General features: G+C 34.9%; 2 protein-coding genes across 2 annotated transcripts; both read left to right on the forward strand.

The window, feature by feature from the left end:
• Nucleotides 1-868: 868 nt before the first annotated feature.
• On the forward strand, nt 869-6,104 carry fis1 (fission, mitochondrial 1). Its single transcript, XM_007248035.3, has 5 exons — nt 869-952; nt 3,896-4,028; nt 4,170-4,246; nt 4,459-4,564; nt 5,556-6,104. Exons 1-5 carry the CDS (start codon nt 908-910, stop codon nt 5,678-5,680), a joined length of 486 nt encoding a protein of 161 aa, XP_007248097.3. The 5' UTR covers nt 869-907; the 3' UTR covers nt 5,681-6,104.
• Nucleotides 6,105-12,211: 6,107 nt separating this feature from the next.
• cldn15a (claudin 15a) lies at nt 12,212-17,265 on the forward strand. Its single transcript, XM_007248034.4, has 5 exons — nt 12,212-12,630; nt 13,835-13,999; nt 14,108-14,189; nt 16,331-16,441; nt 16,751-17,265. The coding sequence occupies exons 1-5, from the start codon at nt 12,414-12,416 to the stop codon at nt 16,845-16,847; spliced, it is 672 nt and encodes a 223-aa protein (XP_007248096.1). The 5' UTR covers nt 12,212-12,413; the 3' UTR covers nt 16,848-17,265.
• Nucleotides 17,266-17,616: the final 351 nt, after the last annotated feature.

A 17,616-nucleotide genomic window follows, 5' to 3' on the forward strand; every position in this document is an offset into this window, starting at 1 on the left:
GATTTAAATAATATGTTACAATTTTATGTGTTTGTATTTGTTGCTAATACTGGTAAAAAAAAAAAACGAACCACAACTAAAACTGACCACAGCCTAAAAATGCCTGAACGTACACGTAAAAAAAACACAAATGTGACTTTTTAAAATTGTATTTATGCATTTAATTATTTGTGTACATATGCATAAAAATAAAACGTTGCAAAAATGTGGTTCAGAAAAATTGCGTTTATAAAAAAACTGTATTTCATACATATTAAATATATTTTAAAATATTTTCATTTAAATATAATAATAAACAATTAAAATACAAGATTTTAAATACAAATACTGAAAGACTAAACACACTTTAAGGAGGAAAAGCAAGAAGTCACATGCCAAATGAAGTTCATTCATTCCAAAACAACAAGAAATATATGTAATATATGATGCCTTTATTTTTATTGCATAAACTGACCAGCAATCCAACTGCACTTGAACACATAGAGTGTAAACAATAACAGTACTACTAATAATAAATATACTAATATAATAATAAGTAAGACTAAATGAAAAAGAAAACATTCTGAAGAGACAATAGACAATATACAAGTTTGGTAAAATGTGTCATTGTAAATCGCTGGAGAGCTTACAAAAAAATTATTATAATAATTATTATTATAATTATTATAAAATTATTATTATAATTATTGCATTTGTTTAAAAGAAATGCACAGAATTTAATATACATATATTGGAACTCGATAACAAATTGTGCATTGAAGAAAAAATAGAACACATTGAAATGGAACATTTAAATATCTATTACTTATTTTATTATGTATTTTTGTTTTAGTGCAAAAAAAATAGTTTGGCACACATGCTTCGTCACAGACTTTTATCCTATGATTTGCTCAGTGTTTCCGGCAACATGGAGGAGGTGGTGACGGACGTCGTAGCTCCGGAAGATTTGAAGGTAAATACGAATTTAACAGACATTAAACAAGTAGCGACTTAGAGAGTAGCCTCTTTATATCATAAACATGTTTTCTGTGATTGTTCGACCGCGAACAGAGTGAGTAAACTAGATTCTGAGACACTGGTAGTTAGACAGGCAGGACTGGTAATCGACATTACATCATTGTTGGTTGATTATTTAGCGTTACGTCGTTTACGTTGATGGCCCTTCTGTATCGATCTGCTTAATTTGCCTTTAATTTAGCTAACCTGTATCAGAAATACTAAAGAGTTCACTTTTATTGTCACATCCAATTAGCACAAAAAGTTGTCAATGTGATTGAAGATCGTGGGCACACCAACATTCACAGTGGTAAAACATACCTAATGTAGCTATACACAATAAAATATACCATATGTAGCTACATAGGACCTTATACATAAACTACTGCTCTTTTCCAACCTGATAATAAATAATCTATGAAACCAATAGCAACGAATCAGTGCAAATTGCTTGTTGTAACTTAACTCTTCCAAATTAAACATTTTTTCCCAACTCTCTAATCTATTAACACATGTGTTTAACTATTCAAAACATGTACTGGTCTAACTCAGGCAGCTTTACTTAATCTTTTAGCGTAGAATTTGACATGAAAGACATGAAAAATAGCTAAATGGCGGCTGTGCTAATAGCATAAGGACACTGAGCAAATTCTAGTGATTTTCCCAAAACTTAAGAAATAAACAAATTACTTCTAATAATTATTTAGGTAACAGAAATGAGTGCTGAGATTGACCTCCTCAGTCATAGTTACAATAAGATCAAATATACAGAAAAACAAATATTGGTCTTCTCGAAAAACAACTGATGTAACTTCCTGTTGTAGATGTGACTTGTAGAATGTTTCAGATGGGGAAATGTTTTATGGTAACAGGACTGAGTAAAACTTAGGGACACAAATAAAATGTGTATTTTAACTTAAATATAATGAATTTATTATGAAAAGCATATATTGGATTTAGAGTCACACAGCAATGCAAAAAATACGTCTGTGAAGGATTTTAATAATTATATTTCATGGTAAAGTTTATTGTTCGAGAGTGGGGACAGGTAACAAGTGCAATTTTTCAGTGTTAAAAGTAGTTTTTATTATTATTTTTTTATTAATTACATATTTTACTTTTGCGATTAGGTCAGTGTACACAACAAGATGCTTAATAATATAATGTATAAAAAAATGTGCACATTTATATATGTAATTTCCTGGGGACAGAAATAGCACCCATTCAGTGGAATGGCCCATAGATAATACACATTAATATTTACAATATTGACTTGATAAGATTAAGTATTGTATTCAAATTTAATTGTGACATATAAAGTAGGTTAAAACATTTCCTCACTGTTTAGGAGACAACACCACAAAGTTGTATTTACTAGAATGGAAATAAAGATTTTTAAACACATCCTAGCTTTCTAAGTTAACATCTTTTTAAAAGGTTATTCTGATTACGTGTTTCAGATTAAAGCTAGACATTAAGGCAGTCATTTATTGTATTATGATACAGTGCCATTCAATGGTTTGGACACACCTCTTTTCATTCTTTGTTTTTTTATTCTTTAATGATTTTCTGCATTGTGAATTTAATATTGAAGACATTAAAGCTCTACAAGAACAGATGAAGAATTATTCTGTACACATTATTCTGTGTCAGACAAACCAGAATAGGTTTTATACTTAAGATTTTTCATGATCGTGATTCTAGTTTGAGTATAGTGTAGTATCATACATTATTTGTAGACAGTGTAACAGTTCTGGGTTTATGTACAAGTGTACACACTGCAATTCCAAATATATGTATGATCCATAAATATGTGTAATTTAGGTCTATGTCTGTTGGATGTAAAACTCAACATATCAGACATATGATTCATATTAACTATTTTGAGTGTAGTAAAATTTGCTGATTTTTTAGCATTTAATGAGATAATTTGAATCAGTTTACAGTAATCAAGTTAAGTCTGTTGCCATTGGCAACTGGACAGTGATACCTGCTTAAAACATGCATGGTTGCTGCCCTATTTATGCCCAATAATGCAACAATTTGTACATGACATGTTATTATGATTCAGTTTCATGACATCCTGATAAGATAAGATAAGCTAAGAAAAAAAAGTAGTAGCACCTCAACTGTTACAACTGGCACTGTAATTCCAGTCCAGCTACAAACATCCGGTTATTAAGAACCTGCCAAGAACCTTTGGCCCTTAGATTGTGCTAAATTGGCCATGTCTCATAGAGTTTTGTTGTATCTTAAGCTTATAATCCACAATATAATCATCATATGAATCTACATTCTTTAAATGTTTTTTGACCCATGCCATAGAAGAGTCACTTTTGCTTTCCTAAAGGACCAAGTTTGTGATCGATTTGTATGTGTTTTGAGTCCTAAAGAACCTAAAGGTTGTATTAAAATTATGTGCCAATTTAAAGTTTCTTCACATTTCTTCACACCTTTTATTGCAATACCTATAAAAATATATTTTAAAAACTTTTGTTTTTAAGAATGTAAAGCTAATGTGTTAAAAATTAAATTTTGAGTGACATGCCAGATGTCATTGGACAGGAACTAGAATTATGTCCAAAGAATGTTGCAATGTCCCATGGTAGCTAAAAAATGCTGCACTGACCTGAAGGATATGTATGGGGGTCTCTTGTTTGAATGCAAATGTGATTTCTGCTGGAGTCGCATATTTGTTTGCATAACCAATTTCAGCCAGACAATGCCAGACACAATCATACCCACCCACTGCACTGTTTACTGTGGGTGCTAATGACACTGTATTAAGAAATGATAAATGCCAGCACAACTTCAGAAATGAATTGTCCTATCCATCTGGCACCCACTACCAGGTGGTATGGTTTTAACTTCCCTCTTTCTGATATTCTTTTTTTGACAGAGGTTTGAGCAAAAATACAATGCTGAACTGGTGAAAGGACCTGTGTCCAAAGAAACCAAATTTGAGTATGCGTGGTGTTTGATCAGGAGTAAATACACCAACGACATCAGAAAAGGCATTCAGCTTTTAGAAGGTGAGAGGGTCATTGGAAGAACATCAAGAACCTGTGCTAGAATAGTTTTACAGATCCTGCGAACACATTATTTTGTTGAATTCTTCAGAAGAACTTGACAATACACTGCATTTTCATCTTATGTTCTGTTCACTGTGGCAGAGCTGTTGCAGAAAAGCTCAAAAGAAGACCAGAGAGACTTCCTGTTCTATTTGGCTGTTGCAAACTACAGACTCAAGGTGACGAGAACAGTTCTTATTTTCTGTTCTAAATGAAGGTAAATTATTTTATAAATGTGTCTTTCATCATTGCACTGCAGTCAAGGACCATGTTGAACAGACTGTATTAATAAGGTTCTGTCATTTATTAGTGTTATTCAAAGTTTAAATTAGTAATAACTGAATTTCTGATTGATTTGTCTTCGTTCTGTTCTTATCTATTCTTTTCTCAGGAATATGAAAGAGCTCTGAAGTATATTCACATCCTACTCAGAAATGAACCAGGAAATAAACAGGCCATTGAAATGGAAAAGCTCATCAACCAGGCACTAAAGAAAGGTGTTGTATATGTGTTTGAGCTCACTGTATTTAGAGAATGAAGGATCTACCTACTTGTAGGTTTCATACAAATCAAACTGTGCAAAGTAGTAAAAGTAGTAAACACTCCTCTCAGAGTGACGTCAAGCTCTGGACAGCGGTACAACATTAAGCAATAAATATCAGATAATAAAGAGTTCAAGAGACGACAACAAAGAACAGAAGTGCAATAAAAAGGTGCGTGTAGGGAGGGAAAGTCTGCTACTTTTAGTGCATTTAGTAAATTAAGCAGAGGCTCCAGTCTGCTGTCCATATATGATGTGTACACTGTCTATGGTGATCCTGTGTTACAGACATTTATTTTTTTTACTGATACTCATAATAATGTCACACTTTTTTATTATGTCTGCTAAAACATCTATATAGAGGTTATGTTTTGCAAAACAACAAAAAAGAATACCACTTTTATACCCTTCTATAAAAGAACGAATTTTGGGATCAGAAAAAGCTTTTGGATTGACAGCTCTTTAAAAAGTGAAAGTGTAAACAATTAAAACCAGTTAATAATGTTTTCCCACAGTCATAAATCTATTAAGACAGATTGAGGGAAATGGGCAGTTGACAGGGTGGAACAAGGCGGTGTGATTTACAGCAAATGAAAGCAGGAAGTGGATATTGTATTAAGTTTATGAGATATGAGAATGAATTACGTAGTCTTAAGTGATTTGTTTTCCTGACATTTGTTTTGTTAAGGGTTATAATAGGAAGTACTGAAAGGATATCATGAAGAAGAAAGATATAATTTATATTGTCGCTGTCAGAATAAAAAGCATTAAAATATATTTAAATATATTGGTCATTTATCATTTAATTTTGATGAAAACCTATTTGTGAAGGAAGCTGTTGGTGTAAATGATCCGTGAAAGTATTTTTAAGTAGTATGTAATTTTTGTTCTGACAGTGTCAGTGTGTTAAAATGAAGGATGCACATTTATTTTCTTTTCTTTTTCAGATGGCCTGGTCGGCATGGCGATTGTTGGAGGCATTGGTTTGGGAGTGGCAGGAATAGCAGGACTGATCGGGATGGCTGTCTCCAAATCGTCAAAGTCCCCAGGAAGCAGGGGGGCGATGTCTTGATTTTGTCTTTGTTTGACTCCTCCTTTCCAACAAACTTGACTTTCTTTACAACAGCAGAGACTGGTTTATCATTATTTAATCACAGTTTACAGCAGGGGAACTAAGGATGTGGTCTGACTATGTTTGCTCTGTTATGAATCTTGTGCCGTTACATTTTTCCTCTCTTTTTTTTTTCTGATTTGTGATCTTCTTTTAACAATGATGCCTCATATTTTAGTAGTTTGCACTATCCAAATTAATTTGGGTGAAATTTATGCATGATTTGTAACTTTTTCACTACACTGTTGAAAAACAAGGGAATCTTAATGCTACGTTTAGCAGGTACTGCAGTTATGCAGTTATCTTATTGTAACACCTTAATGCAGATGTTTGAGTTTCTGAATTTTACATAATGTATACAATACAGAAATCTGTTTTCAAGCAATTTTGTCTATTTTCTTACAAATCTGGGTATTGGTGTGTGTGACTGAGTGTGTGTGTGTGTGTGCGTGTGTGTGTGTGTGTGTCTGTGTGTGTGTCTGTGTGTGTGTCTGTGTGTGTGTCTGTGTGTGTGTCTGTGTGTGTGTCTGTGTGTGTGTCTGTGTGTGTCTGTGTGTGTGTCTGTGTGTGTGTCAATCTACACAGTCATATGCATATTCCCACACATACATACAGTTGTGGTCAAAAGTTTACATACACTTGTAAAAAAACATAATGTTATGGCTGTCTTGAGTTTTCAATAAGTTCTACAACTCTTATTTTCTGTGATAGAGTGATCGGAACACATACATGTTTGTCACAAAAAAACAGTCATAAAATTTGGTTCTTTCATAAATTTATTATGGGTCTGCTGAAAATGTCACCAAATCTGCTGGGTCAAAAATATACATACAGCAACATTAGTATTTGGTTACATGTCCCTTGGCCATTTTCACGGCAACTAGGCGCTTTTGGTAGCCATCCACAAGCTCCTGGCAAGCTTCAGGTCGAATGTTTGACCACTCTTCTTGACAGAATTGGTGCAGTTCAGCTAAATGTGATGGTTTTCTTGCATGAACCCGTTTCTTTAGCACTGTCCACATGTTCTCAATGGGGTTTAAGTCAGGACTTTGGGAAGGCCATTCTAAAACCTTAATTCTAGCCTGGTTTAGCCATTCCTTTACCACTTTTGATGTGTGTTTTGGGTCATTGTCTTGTTGGAACACCCAACTGCGCCCAAGACCCAACCTTCGGGCTGATGGTTTTAAGTTTTCCTGCAGAATTTGGAGGTAATCCTCCTTCTTCATTATCCCATTTACTTTCTGCAAAGAACCAGTTCCACTGGCAGCAAAACATCCCCAGAGCATAATACTACCACCACCATGCTTGACAGTAGGCATTATGTTCCTGGGATTAAAGGCCTCACCTTTTCTCCTCCAAACATATTGCTGGGTGTTGTGGCCAAACAGCTCAATTTTTGTTTCGTCTGACCAGAGAACTTTCCTCCAGAAGGTTTTATCTTTGTCCATGTGATCAGCAGCAAACTTCAGCCGAGTCTTAAGGTGCCTTTTCTGGAGCAAGGGCTTCTTTCTTGCACGGCAGCCTCTCAGTCCATGGCGATGTAAAACACGCTTGACTGTGGAGACTGACACCTGTGTTCCATCAGCTTCCAAATCCTTGCAGAGCTGCTTCTTGGTGATTCTTGGTTGACTCTTGACCATCCTGACCAATCTCCTCTCGGCAGCATGTGATAGCTTGCGTTTTCTTCCTGATCGTGGCAGTGACACAACTGTTCCATGCACTTTATACTTGCGTATAATTGTCTGCACAGTTGCTCTTGGGACCTGTAGCTGCTTTGAAATGGCTCCAAGTGACTTCCCTGACTTGTTCAAGTCAATAATTCGCTTTTTCAGATCCACACTGAGTTCCTTTGACTTTCCCATTGTAGCTTTTGTAGCTGAGTCTAATCACTGGGTCAAATGAGCCCTATTTAAATGGGCTCATGAGAAGTCAACAGCTGTAGTCAATCAGAATCACTTACAAGAAGTGAAGAGGCCATGACATGAAGCTAATTTGATTGACACAACTCGCTACATCACCAAAATTGACAAATTTTGTTGCTGTATGTATATTTTTGACCCAGCAGATTTGGTGACATTTTCAGCAGACCCATAATAAATTTATGAAAGAACCAAATTTTATGACTGTTTTTTGTGACAAACATGTATGTGTTCCGATCACTCTATCACAGAAAATAAGAGTTGTAGAACTTATTGAAAACTCAAGACAGCCATAACATTATGTTTTTTTACAAGTGTATGTAAACTTTTGACCACAACTGTACATACATACATACTTACATCCAGTTTACCTAAATTCCATGTTTTTGGACAGTAACATGTAAACATGTAAACTCCACCCAGTTGGGGAATTGAACCCAAAACCCTATCCATTGTGCCACCTGGAGTAATTAGGAAAACCCCAAAATCAAACTACTCTTTTAAAGACTTTCAATGTGTTTAAAGTATTTTTGCTCCCCTTCCCACAAATAATTATATATCAGCATTTTCTCCCTTTAAGAAATCAGTTATATATGCTTCATTCATAGGATCACTTAAAATAATATAAATTACAAAAATAATGACAAGGAAAAAGTAGTTCATATGTGATTGGAAGGGCCCATTTGTCACATGCAGGTATGAGTATGTCTGTGTCATATTTCTGCCTATGTCGTTTTGGGTTTTTTGACTTATCAAATAATCAGTATATGTAGAAGTAAATTAAAAATAGAAATTAACAGAAGGGTAGCAGTACTGTAAAGCAGTATAACCACTCATTGGAGAGAGTGTTAATATAAATATTAAATAGAACTTGTTAGCTTTATTAGTAAAAATGAAGCAATACTATGCTTGTTAAAAAAATTTGTTTGCAGAGTGAGTGTAAATGACGTTCTGTATTCATGTTCCTAACCATAGCAGTTTGTTGAACAAATGCATTTATAGGGGGAAAAATAGAGTTCCAGCAGTAAGATAGTTGTATTTGTGAGAGGTTTAAAGCATGAGTAGACTGATAAATCACAGCTGCTGTTTTGAACTCAGGCATGTGATTTTTTTCACGATGCCATTTTGTTGTTTTGTTAAAGGAATATGGTTATGTCAGCAGATTTCATCCAATTTATTCCAAGTGTCTTATGAAGTTAAATTTAAAAAAATAAAAATAAATAAATAAAAAGTTATTTTTTAACTGTATCAAAATATGTGAATACATATGTTTAGTGTATTTAGCATTCAGCCATAACCGTGTTTTTTTAAGTTTTCTGTCCAACTCAGCACAGTACCAACCTTGTTTTTACATCTTTAATATGTCCCTGGCCTCCGTCCATGTGGTACTGTATTTTTAAAAACATCTAATCTATAGCCAGACTTCATTTATGTTTATTTTGTTTAAGGTATGAGATATTGGGTTAGGCCTTAGAAGTTCAAAATATGAATCTGATAGCTTGTTTGGTATCTGCTAGTAGTTAAAGTGTGATTTGCCTCAGTTTCAGTCACTCTGAACTGAAACTATTTGGGCCTTGAGGAAAATAAATGGCTTTTTCAGTTGCATGCCTAACCACCAACTCATGGTCAACAGTCCAGCCAACAGTGATATGGGGATCTGAGCTGTTTTCTCACATCATTGATCTCAGTATGTTTGATCTCAATGTGTATATGAGCTCATTTTGGTATGTTGCTCATTTTACAACAGAGATTATGGTTGCCATTAGTACTGTTCTTTTATTGCTGCAGATTTTCGTTACTAATTAACTAAGGTAAAGGTGTATTAGGAGTAGGTGCCCGGTAGCTTTTTTTCATGAGACCCATCGCTCTGTTTATAGACTGAACTTTGTCTGTCTAGTTTATATATAGACTCTCTCCAAATGGCAAGAGTTAAACAATTTTCTTATATCTTATATTATTATTAAATATGATTGCCTGATGTTTATGTTATCTTTATGTGACCTTGTTAACACGCAGAGGGGGGAATATCCCTGTAAAGTCAGCATGTTAAAATTTATTGGACATCCATGGTGTTAAAAACATTACTGTCCTCAAACAGAACCATAAAAAACTTGTAAAGATGCCCATCATAAACATGACCATTGCACTTCAACTTCAACATGGTTCTTTACTTTACTTTTCTTAAATTTGTTCTTGAAAAAGGTCAGATTCATTTTGTCTAGATGTGTTTTTAAACTGCAGAGCTTATAAATCCCGTTACCCTTATAGTTTTAACAAATTCCAAATAAGACACACACTGGTGAAAGTCGGTTTTGGATGAAAATAGTTTTTAGTAATGTTTAGTGAATACGACTCAGTATTCTTAAGAAAGGGAAGAATGGTAAAAAGCCTCTGATATTCCTAAGGTTTGCTTAAAAGGTCAGAGCTGATTGTTCAGTTAACTTGGGTGTGTCATTCTTGATTAAACATCAACTTTTTGAGATGATCAATTCTTTTCAGCTTGTCCTTGAGCAGAGTTCTCAAGTCAAGTAGTTTTATTGTCAATACTGCATATGTACAGGACATACAGAGGTTTGAAATTAAGTTACTCTCCTTCCCAAAATTACAACAAGTACAGCAAAATGATATTTTAAATATAAAAAAGAGAGTCAGTAAATGTACAAAACAACAGGTTCACAGATATAGACATACATGAGACAAGAGACACAAGGCAATAGTGCAGTAGTGATGTATGGGATTAAAGAGGGAATGACAGTATCAGTATAAACAAAACCTGTATAAACAGTAGTGCAAATATAGGGGAATAAAAGCTTAAGGAAGGTAAAGCACACTAGTGCATACAGTTCTTTAAATGTTCACAGTTTTATAGAGAGTTAAAGTAGGTATGACAGTGCAAGTATAGGCAGTAGTGCAGGTACTGTGTTGATTTCAGTACTGTGATGATAGGAGAAAGGGGGGAAGGTTGGCGTCTGTAAAGCAGGTAGAAAGTTAAGCATCCTCACAGCCTGGTGAATGGAGCTGTCCCTCAGTCTGCTGGTCCTACAAGTATACATATAATCTACAAGTATAATTTAATTAATGAATAAGCATGTAACAAAACACAATCAGCAAATCATATAATTATTCAATAGAGTTACTGTTGTCAGTTAATAGGCTAATTACTCTTCACTGACGGCAGTAATAACTGCATCAAATCAAGTCAATTCACTCATTATATACTTATCAACATGGAGTTCAGATCTCATAGACATTGATTTTTATTTTATTATTATTATTATTATTATTATTTAATATTTTTTATTTTTACAAATAACTAGCCCTATACAGCTCTGGATAAAAATAAGAGACCACTTCAGTTTTTGAATTAGTTTCTCTGGTTTTGCTATTTATAGGTTTATGTTTTTTCTGTAAACTACGGACAACATTTCTTCCAAATTCCAATTAAGAAAAGCGCTTTCAGACCTCAAATAATGCAAAGAAAACAATTTCATATTTATAAAGTTTTAAAAGTTCAGAAATCAATATTTGGTGGAATAACCATGGTTTGTTTTTAATCACAGTTTTCATGCATCTTGGCATGTTCTCCTCCACCAATCTTACACACTGCTTTTGGATAACTTCATGCCACTCCTGGTGCAAAAATTCAAGCAGTCCAGCTTGGTTTTATGGCTTGTGATCATCTATCTTCCTCTTGATTATATTATAAAGGTTTTTAATTTGGTAAAATAAAACAAAAACTCATACATTTTAAGTGGTCTCTTATTTTTTTCCAAAGCTGTGTATAAAATTAAACACTAAAATATTAGAAATATTCCAATAAAATAAATAAGGAAGATTTTCTTGCAGTTCTTGGTCCTAGGCTCTCACTATAGTGGGAAGTGTAATTTGTGCTTATATTCTGGGCAAACTGAGAGATATAGAACTTTACTAAAAGTGAAAAAGAAACATGTAGACTGATGTAGCAGAGTAATATTACAAGATTGTACACAAATATGACTTGAGTTACTCAGTGATTAACAGCTCTCAAGAGCATTATCCTGCACCCTTCTTCAAAGTTAGAGCAATATCAGCGATGCAATTCTTCTTAGTACAGTCAGTGGAACATTACAGGGATTAAGATAAAATGAGATAAGATAAGATGGTATATGATAAGATTTGACAAGATAACACTTTATTAATCCCTGAATGGAAATTAGAGACCCTGAAGCTTGCTGTATCAGTGTTCTATTAGAATTGTATGTGTATTCATGTATTTTGAATCATGTATCTTTGGGATACATGACAGGTCGAGTATCTTTTATGTTGTATCTGTTTTAGAATCATACAATTCACTTAGTTTTAAACAAAAAAAGTTGTCCTTGAGAAAAAAAACAAAAGCACGTTTGAGTTTCTCAGACCATCACAGAGCAGTGACTGTGCACTCAAGGTCATGGGTCGATCGTTGGACTTTGATGACGCCTGCGCGGCCTCCTGATAACCACCTGCCTAGTTTCAGGGTGTGAAAAGCACAGCAGAGTAGAGAGCTCTCTTAAAATGGGGAGGGCAAAGTGAGATCATAAATCATTTATCTGTTCACTTTAAACTCAGCATCTCCTCTAATGATTTCCCACAGGAGCACGCTCACTTCACATGGACTGGTACGGTGACCATTGTGATATAGCCTATACAGATCCCTGAGAACTGGACATTACTGAACATAACTGAAACAGTGAGAACAAGTGAGAAGAAAAGAACAGAAAACAGAGGAATACATTTGTTCACTTAGAAAGGCAGCAATGGATCCGATTGTTGAGGTTGTAGCACTAATGCTGGGATTTGCCAGCTGGGTGATGGTTGGAGTCGCCATACCGAACCGCTACTGGAAAACCTCCACTGTGGACGGGAATGTGATCACCACTTCGACTTTATATGAAAATCTGTGGATGTCTTGTGCCACTGATTCCACTGGAGTTCACAACTGCCGCGAGTTTCCCTCCCTTCTCGCACTGTCTGGTAGGTCCTTCATTAATCCTGATCATCTTACTAAAAACTCACTATTGAATCAATGTTAAAATTATATACATGAACATCATTTTAACATTGATTCAGAGCCCAGATATTTGCTGACTTTGTTTTTTGTATAATTCTATTTGTAGTTATGTGAGTGTTTACTTCTTCTGTATTTTTTTTGTTTTGTTTTTTTAAGCAATAACTTGTACCATTAATTAATTTAATTCAAACCACACAAAGACAAACATTAGAAATACAAATATTTTTAAAAACTACACACAAACTCTCTAAGCTTTAAACACATCTGTTTATTAAGTTATATTATTAGTATTATTATTATGGCTTTAAACATGTCGGCATATTGAGTTCTATTATGATTGAGTGTGTTTTGAACCATCAGGTCTTCTGTTCAGCTTTTTAAAGTAGGGAAAATATTTTGAAAATATATGTGGTGACTGATAGTATGCTATATGTGCAGAATTTAGATATTTGGTTGAAAAGTGCAAGATCACTCCTTCAATATAGCATAGTATTGAACATGATTTTCTATCTTCAATAACATATTTTGATGGATATTGTTTCTGAATTCTTTGCCAAAGCAAAAACTGAACAAAATGGCCAAAGGCCAAATTTTCAAACGTTTTCATTAATTTTGGCACTTTTTTAAACTATTGAACAAACTAATTAACCTAATGGATATGAGATGTGTTGATTTCAAGTGAATAATAAAACTATTGGCAATTAAGCGGGGCAATGTCTACCAACGGCCACTCTTGGGTCAATATCTGATACTTTAAAGTGCAACCACACAGCCGACATGTTTACAGTGCTTACAAGGAGCACCTGACGCCAGAGTAGTTGTGATTTGATCACATTATCAAAAATGTAATTGTTCTGTATAAATTGTTCAGTCTTTTCACTTATTTGACTGAACACTATTCTTCGGTCAAAACATTTTAGATACTGAATATTCTGTTAATCTCTTTTATTAATTTGTAAGTCTTAATATCTTTATCCAGATTCTTTATCTTTCTCATGTTTATGATTAATGCAGTCTAATCAGAAAAGTAAGATTCTCAGTTAGTGTTCTTCATCATACCAGGCCTGTACTGAAAAAAATAAAGGGCAGCGACATAATTAAAAGTAAAAAAAGAATAAAACCACATACAAATAAGAATAACATGTTTCTGTTAATTGTGATCTGAAGGATATCTCCAGGCTTCTAGGGCCCTTATGATTGCCTCTGTAGTGCTGGGGACCTTTGGGCTTGTGGCTGCTCTTATAGGCATACAGTGCTGTAAAGCAGGAGGAGAAAACTATGAGCTGAAGGGCAAAATCGCAGCCACAGGGGGCGTCTTCTTCATCCTACAAGGTAAAATGACTTTACGCTCAAAATGCACTTCTTCAAGCTGGCATGTATCATGCATTATTCAGTTTATAGTTAATAATGGGTAATGTTTATGTTTTGTTTTCCCTAAAGGCTTGTGCACCATGATCTCAGTGTCATGGTATGCATTTAACATCACTCAGGAATTTTTCAACCCAATCTACCCAGGGACAAAGTAAGTGAATGGCTTCTGTTCATGATATGAGATTATGTTGCCCTCTAGAGTCCACAGAACTACACTGAAATTGTATTTGGAGTGTAGCAAGGATTGTGGAGAAAAATAGTAGCAGTGATTGATTGCAGTGTTATTAGGAAAGCACAATAAATGATCAAACTTTAGGCTGATATGGGCCATGAATCTGTGCGTGGTCGTTGCCAGGATCAATAGACCTTTGATCATATTTACAGGACATATTTACAGCCTAATATTATATTAATATGAGTCAGCAACAAATAGTCCAGCCTTTTCTGAGAGCACACTTCAGTGCACTATTCCAACAGGACAATGCTCATCCACATATTGTTGCCATCTCAAGAGCTTGCACTGAAACCATTGAGATGCTGAGTCATGGCCAGCTGCATTGCCAGACCTATCCTGGACTGAAAATGTTTGGCATGGTATTGGATGTGCTATCAACACTCCACCTCAAATGTAATTTTTAAAGTACATGGAATGGATTATTGCAGGACACTGTTTGAAACCTCTACAACAGGGGTCGGCAATAAGCGGCCAGGCATGAAACATCTGGCCTGTAAGATTGCTTGAACTATAATAAACAATAATGAAAAATAAATAAATAAAATGCTTCTCTGGCAAGCTTTTCTGTACATTTCTCCTGTCTCACTGTCACGCTCAGCGTGACTTTAGTTTCCGCCCGTTCTTGTTTTTCAGCCCATTTGTTGGGCTCCCTGTCTCCTTATAAGGGCATTTTTTCCCAGCTGTGGCCCAATTCACTAGCTGGAGCGGTGGTACTGCATAGGACCATGACCCTGACGACACGGGTTCGATCCCGCATGAGGAGCGATGTGTTTGTTTTTTTCTTTCTTCTTGGGTTCACCTGTTTTGAGATCAACTGTTCTGAAATTGGGTTCAACAACCCAAATAGTCTGTAGCGCTCCATCCTATTACACTTCATTTTCTAAAACAGGAAAATGTGGCCCTCAGCCAAACTTAATTGCCAACCCCTGCTTAATGCGACATGTCAAGCATTTTATGTTTAAACATGCGTTAAGCATTACTTTCGCTATAAATATTGTCCATATCAATTTTTTAATAATTTAATGTTACTGGTAACATTTATGTTCCTTTCGAATAGCAATCTGACATGCCCGTCTGGGTGCTACTATTTTTTTGTGATGAGTGGGCCCTTTTATCACAGCCCACCTTAACATGGGTCCCATTTAGGCATCATGTGCAGTGTACAACGCAACCACTCTTAAAAAATTAATAAATTGGGCCAACATGAAACTCACGGACAAACCTTCTGGTTCTCAGTTGAGTTACGGATACACGTGTCAATGGAGCATGCTATGTGAGTTAGCAGTGGCTTTTACACTTACTGGCTTTAGGGGAGCCCAGGAGCAAGAAATACCAAATTTCACTTTTTGCTTTAAGGATGTTTATTAATTAATTTTAAAGTTTTTTTCTCACTTACAGTTTCTATACAAAAATGGTACTTTATTGAACCAAAAGTGTTATTGCTTATACATAAAGTCAGGTACAAAGACAGGTAGATTTGTATTATAGTGTGGATGGCTGCATGATTGTACAGACTAAGAAAAATAATTACAGGTCTGTACAGTATAAAGCTTGTCGCTAGGGCTGTTCCTTAAATTGAGGTACAACAGAGTACCTTTCAGTAAAAGTATTTTTTGTACCCATGTTTTTGTACCAGTAAAGTTTATAAAGATTATAAAGATTATCATCAACTGAACTTGTGTCAAGAACGTGAAAAACTTGAAAAAAAAAAAAAAAAAAATATATATATATATATATATATATATATATATATATATATATATATATATATATATATATATATATATTGTTTATTAGTACAGTGATCCAGAATACCAAATGTGCCTTTTGGCTGGTTAAATGATACAAAATTGTACCACTTGCTGTTAGGAAAGCCTTTGTACTTCAGAGTGAACACATCTGACATCTGACCCTGTAAAGGCCAATATTATACCTATTAGGCCACAATTATTAAAAGTGTACTTTTGATTACAGGAAAGTACTTATATCACACCTTATCTGCATATATCATTTAGTGTGTGTATATATGTGTGAATGTGTTTGTGGATGTGCTGCAGGTATGAGTTAGGAGAGGGTCTCTACATTGGATGGTGTTCTGGAACTCTTGCCATCTGTGGTGGAGTGTGCCTAGTGTTTGCCTGCAAATCTAGTACAGAGGACAGCAAGTCGTGAGTATCTCTTTTTCTTTCTCTCTTTCTCCCAGCTTCACACAAAACATACACTCTATGGATGCTAAATTGTACAATTTTCTTGGAGTGGGATTCAGGTCCTGCCAAAAATAGTCTTAGCAGGTGGGTACCGGTGCTTGCTTTCACTCCTTCAGGCCTTTACTCCTTCAGGAGGCTGCCATTCCTGGTCATTTATTTGGCATGAGAGCATGAGATTAGAGCCAGTTGCATGAGCCTCATGGCCAGTGTGTGAGAGTTGGCAGCTTGCGCATACACACACAATTATATTGTAAATGTTCTTTTTTTCAGTGCTTACCCCTACCAACCCTCCAGAGGAACAGTATACTCAGGAGCTGCATCACGAAGAGACGCAGCAAGCACTTACGACAAGAACGCCTACGTCTGATCAAAGCCCACTTGTCTGTTGATTTATACTCTATGTTCATTCCTTCTCAGTGCACATATGTAAATATTTTATTTTAACTAGACTTTTAGACAGATCTAATCACACAGACCAAATTTAGACATATTATACCATAGCCTTTAAATCTGTTGTACAGAAGATTCCTTTTAAATACTGAAACTTTTATAAAGATTTAACAATTTTGGTACACTCAATTACACTATGTAAATGATTATTGATGGTTTTATAAGGGTTTTATAAGAACTGTTTTCCACAGGGTATATGAATAATTGCTGTCGATTGTGATATTGAAGCACATTTGCATAAATTAAGGTCAAAATACATACTGTTGTGTGTTTGTTCATGATGTTGGCCTGTGGTTACTATAACTCAAGTGTTCAATAAAATGAATATAAAGTGAGCAATGGGTGATTTTTCATTAACAGCCTGACCTGTAATATTATCACTGTTTATCTGGCAAGGTCCTGGAGTATCCCCTGCCCGCATGGTTTATGAATACGTTCCTAAACAATGTTCTAGGAATTGCAAGTTAGGTTAAGGCAACGTTCTGGGAACGTTTCCTGTAACCTTACAAAAACTGAACAAATTCATATTGGTTGAACATTCCAGAAAACGTTCCCAGAACTATAATATAACGTTATGGGAACTAAGGAATACTTTTTTGCGTGGGGGTAATCTTGAAACTTTTATCTATGTTACATAATTAAAAACAATATATATTTGAAAAAAGTGATTTTCCTCTTCACCCCCA

This window comes from Astyanax mexicanus, chromosome 8 (assembly GCF_023375975.1).
Source record: "Astyanax mexicanus isolate ESR-SI-001 chromosome 8, AstMex3_surface, whole genome shotgun sequence".
Taxonomy (NCBI): domain Eukaryota; kingdom Metazoa; phylum Chordata; class Actinopteri; order Characiformes; family Acestrorhamphidae; genus Astyanax; species Astyanax mexicanus.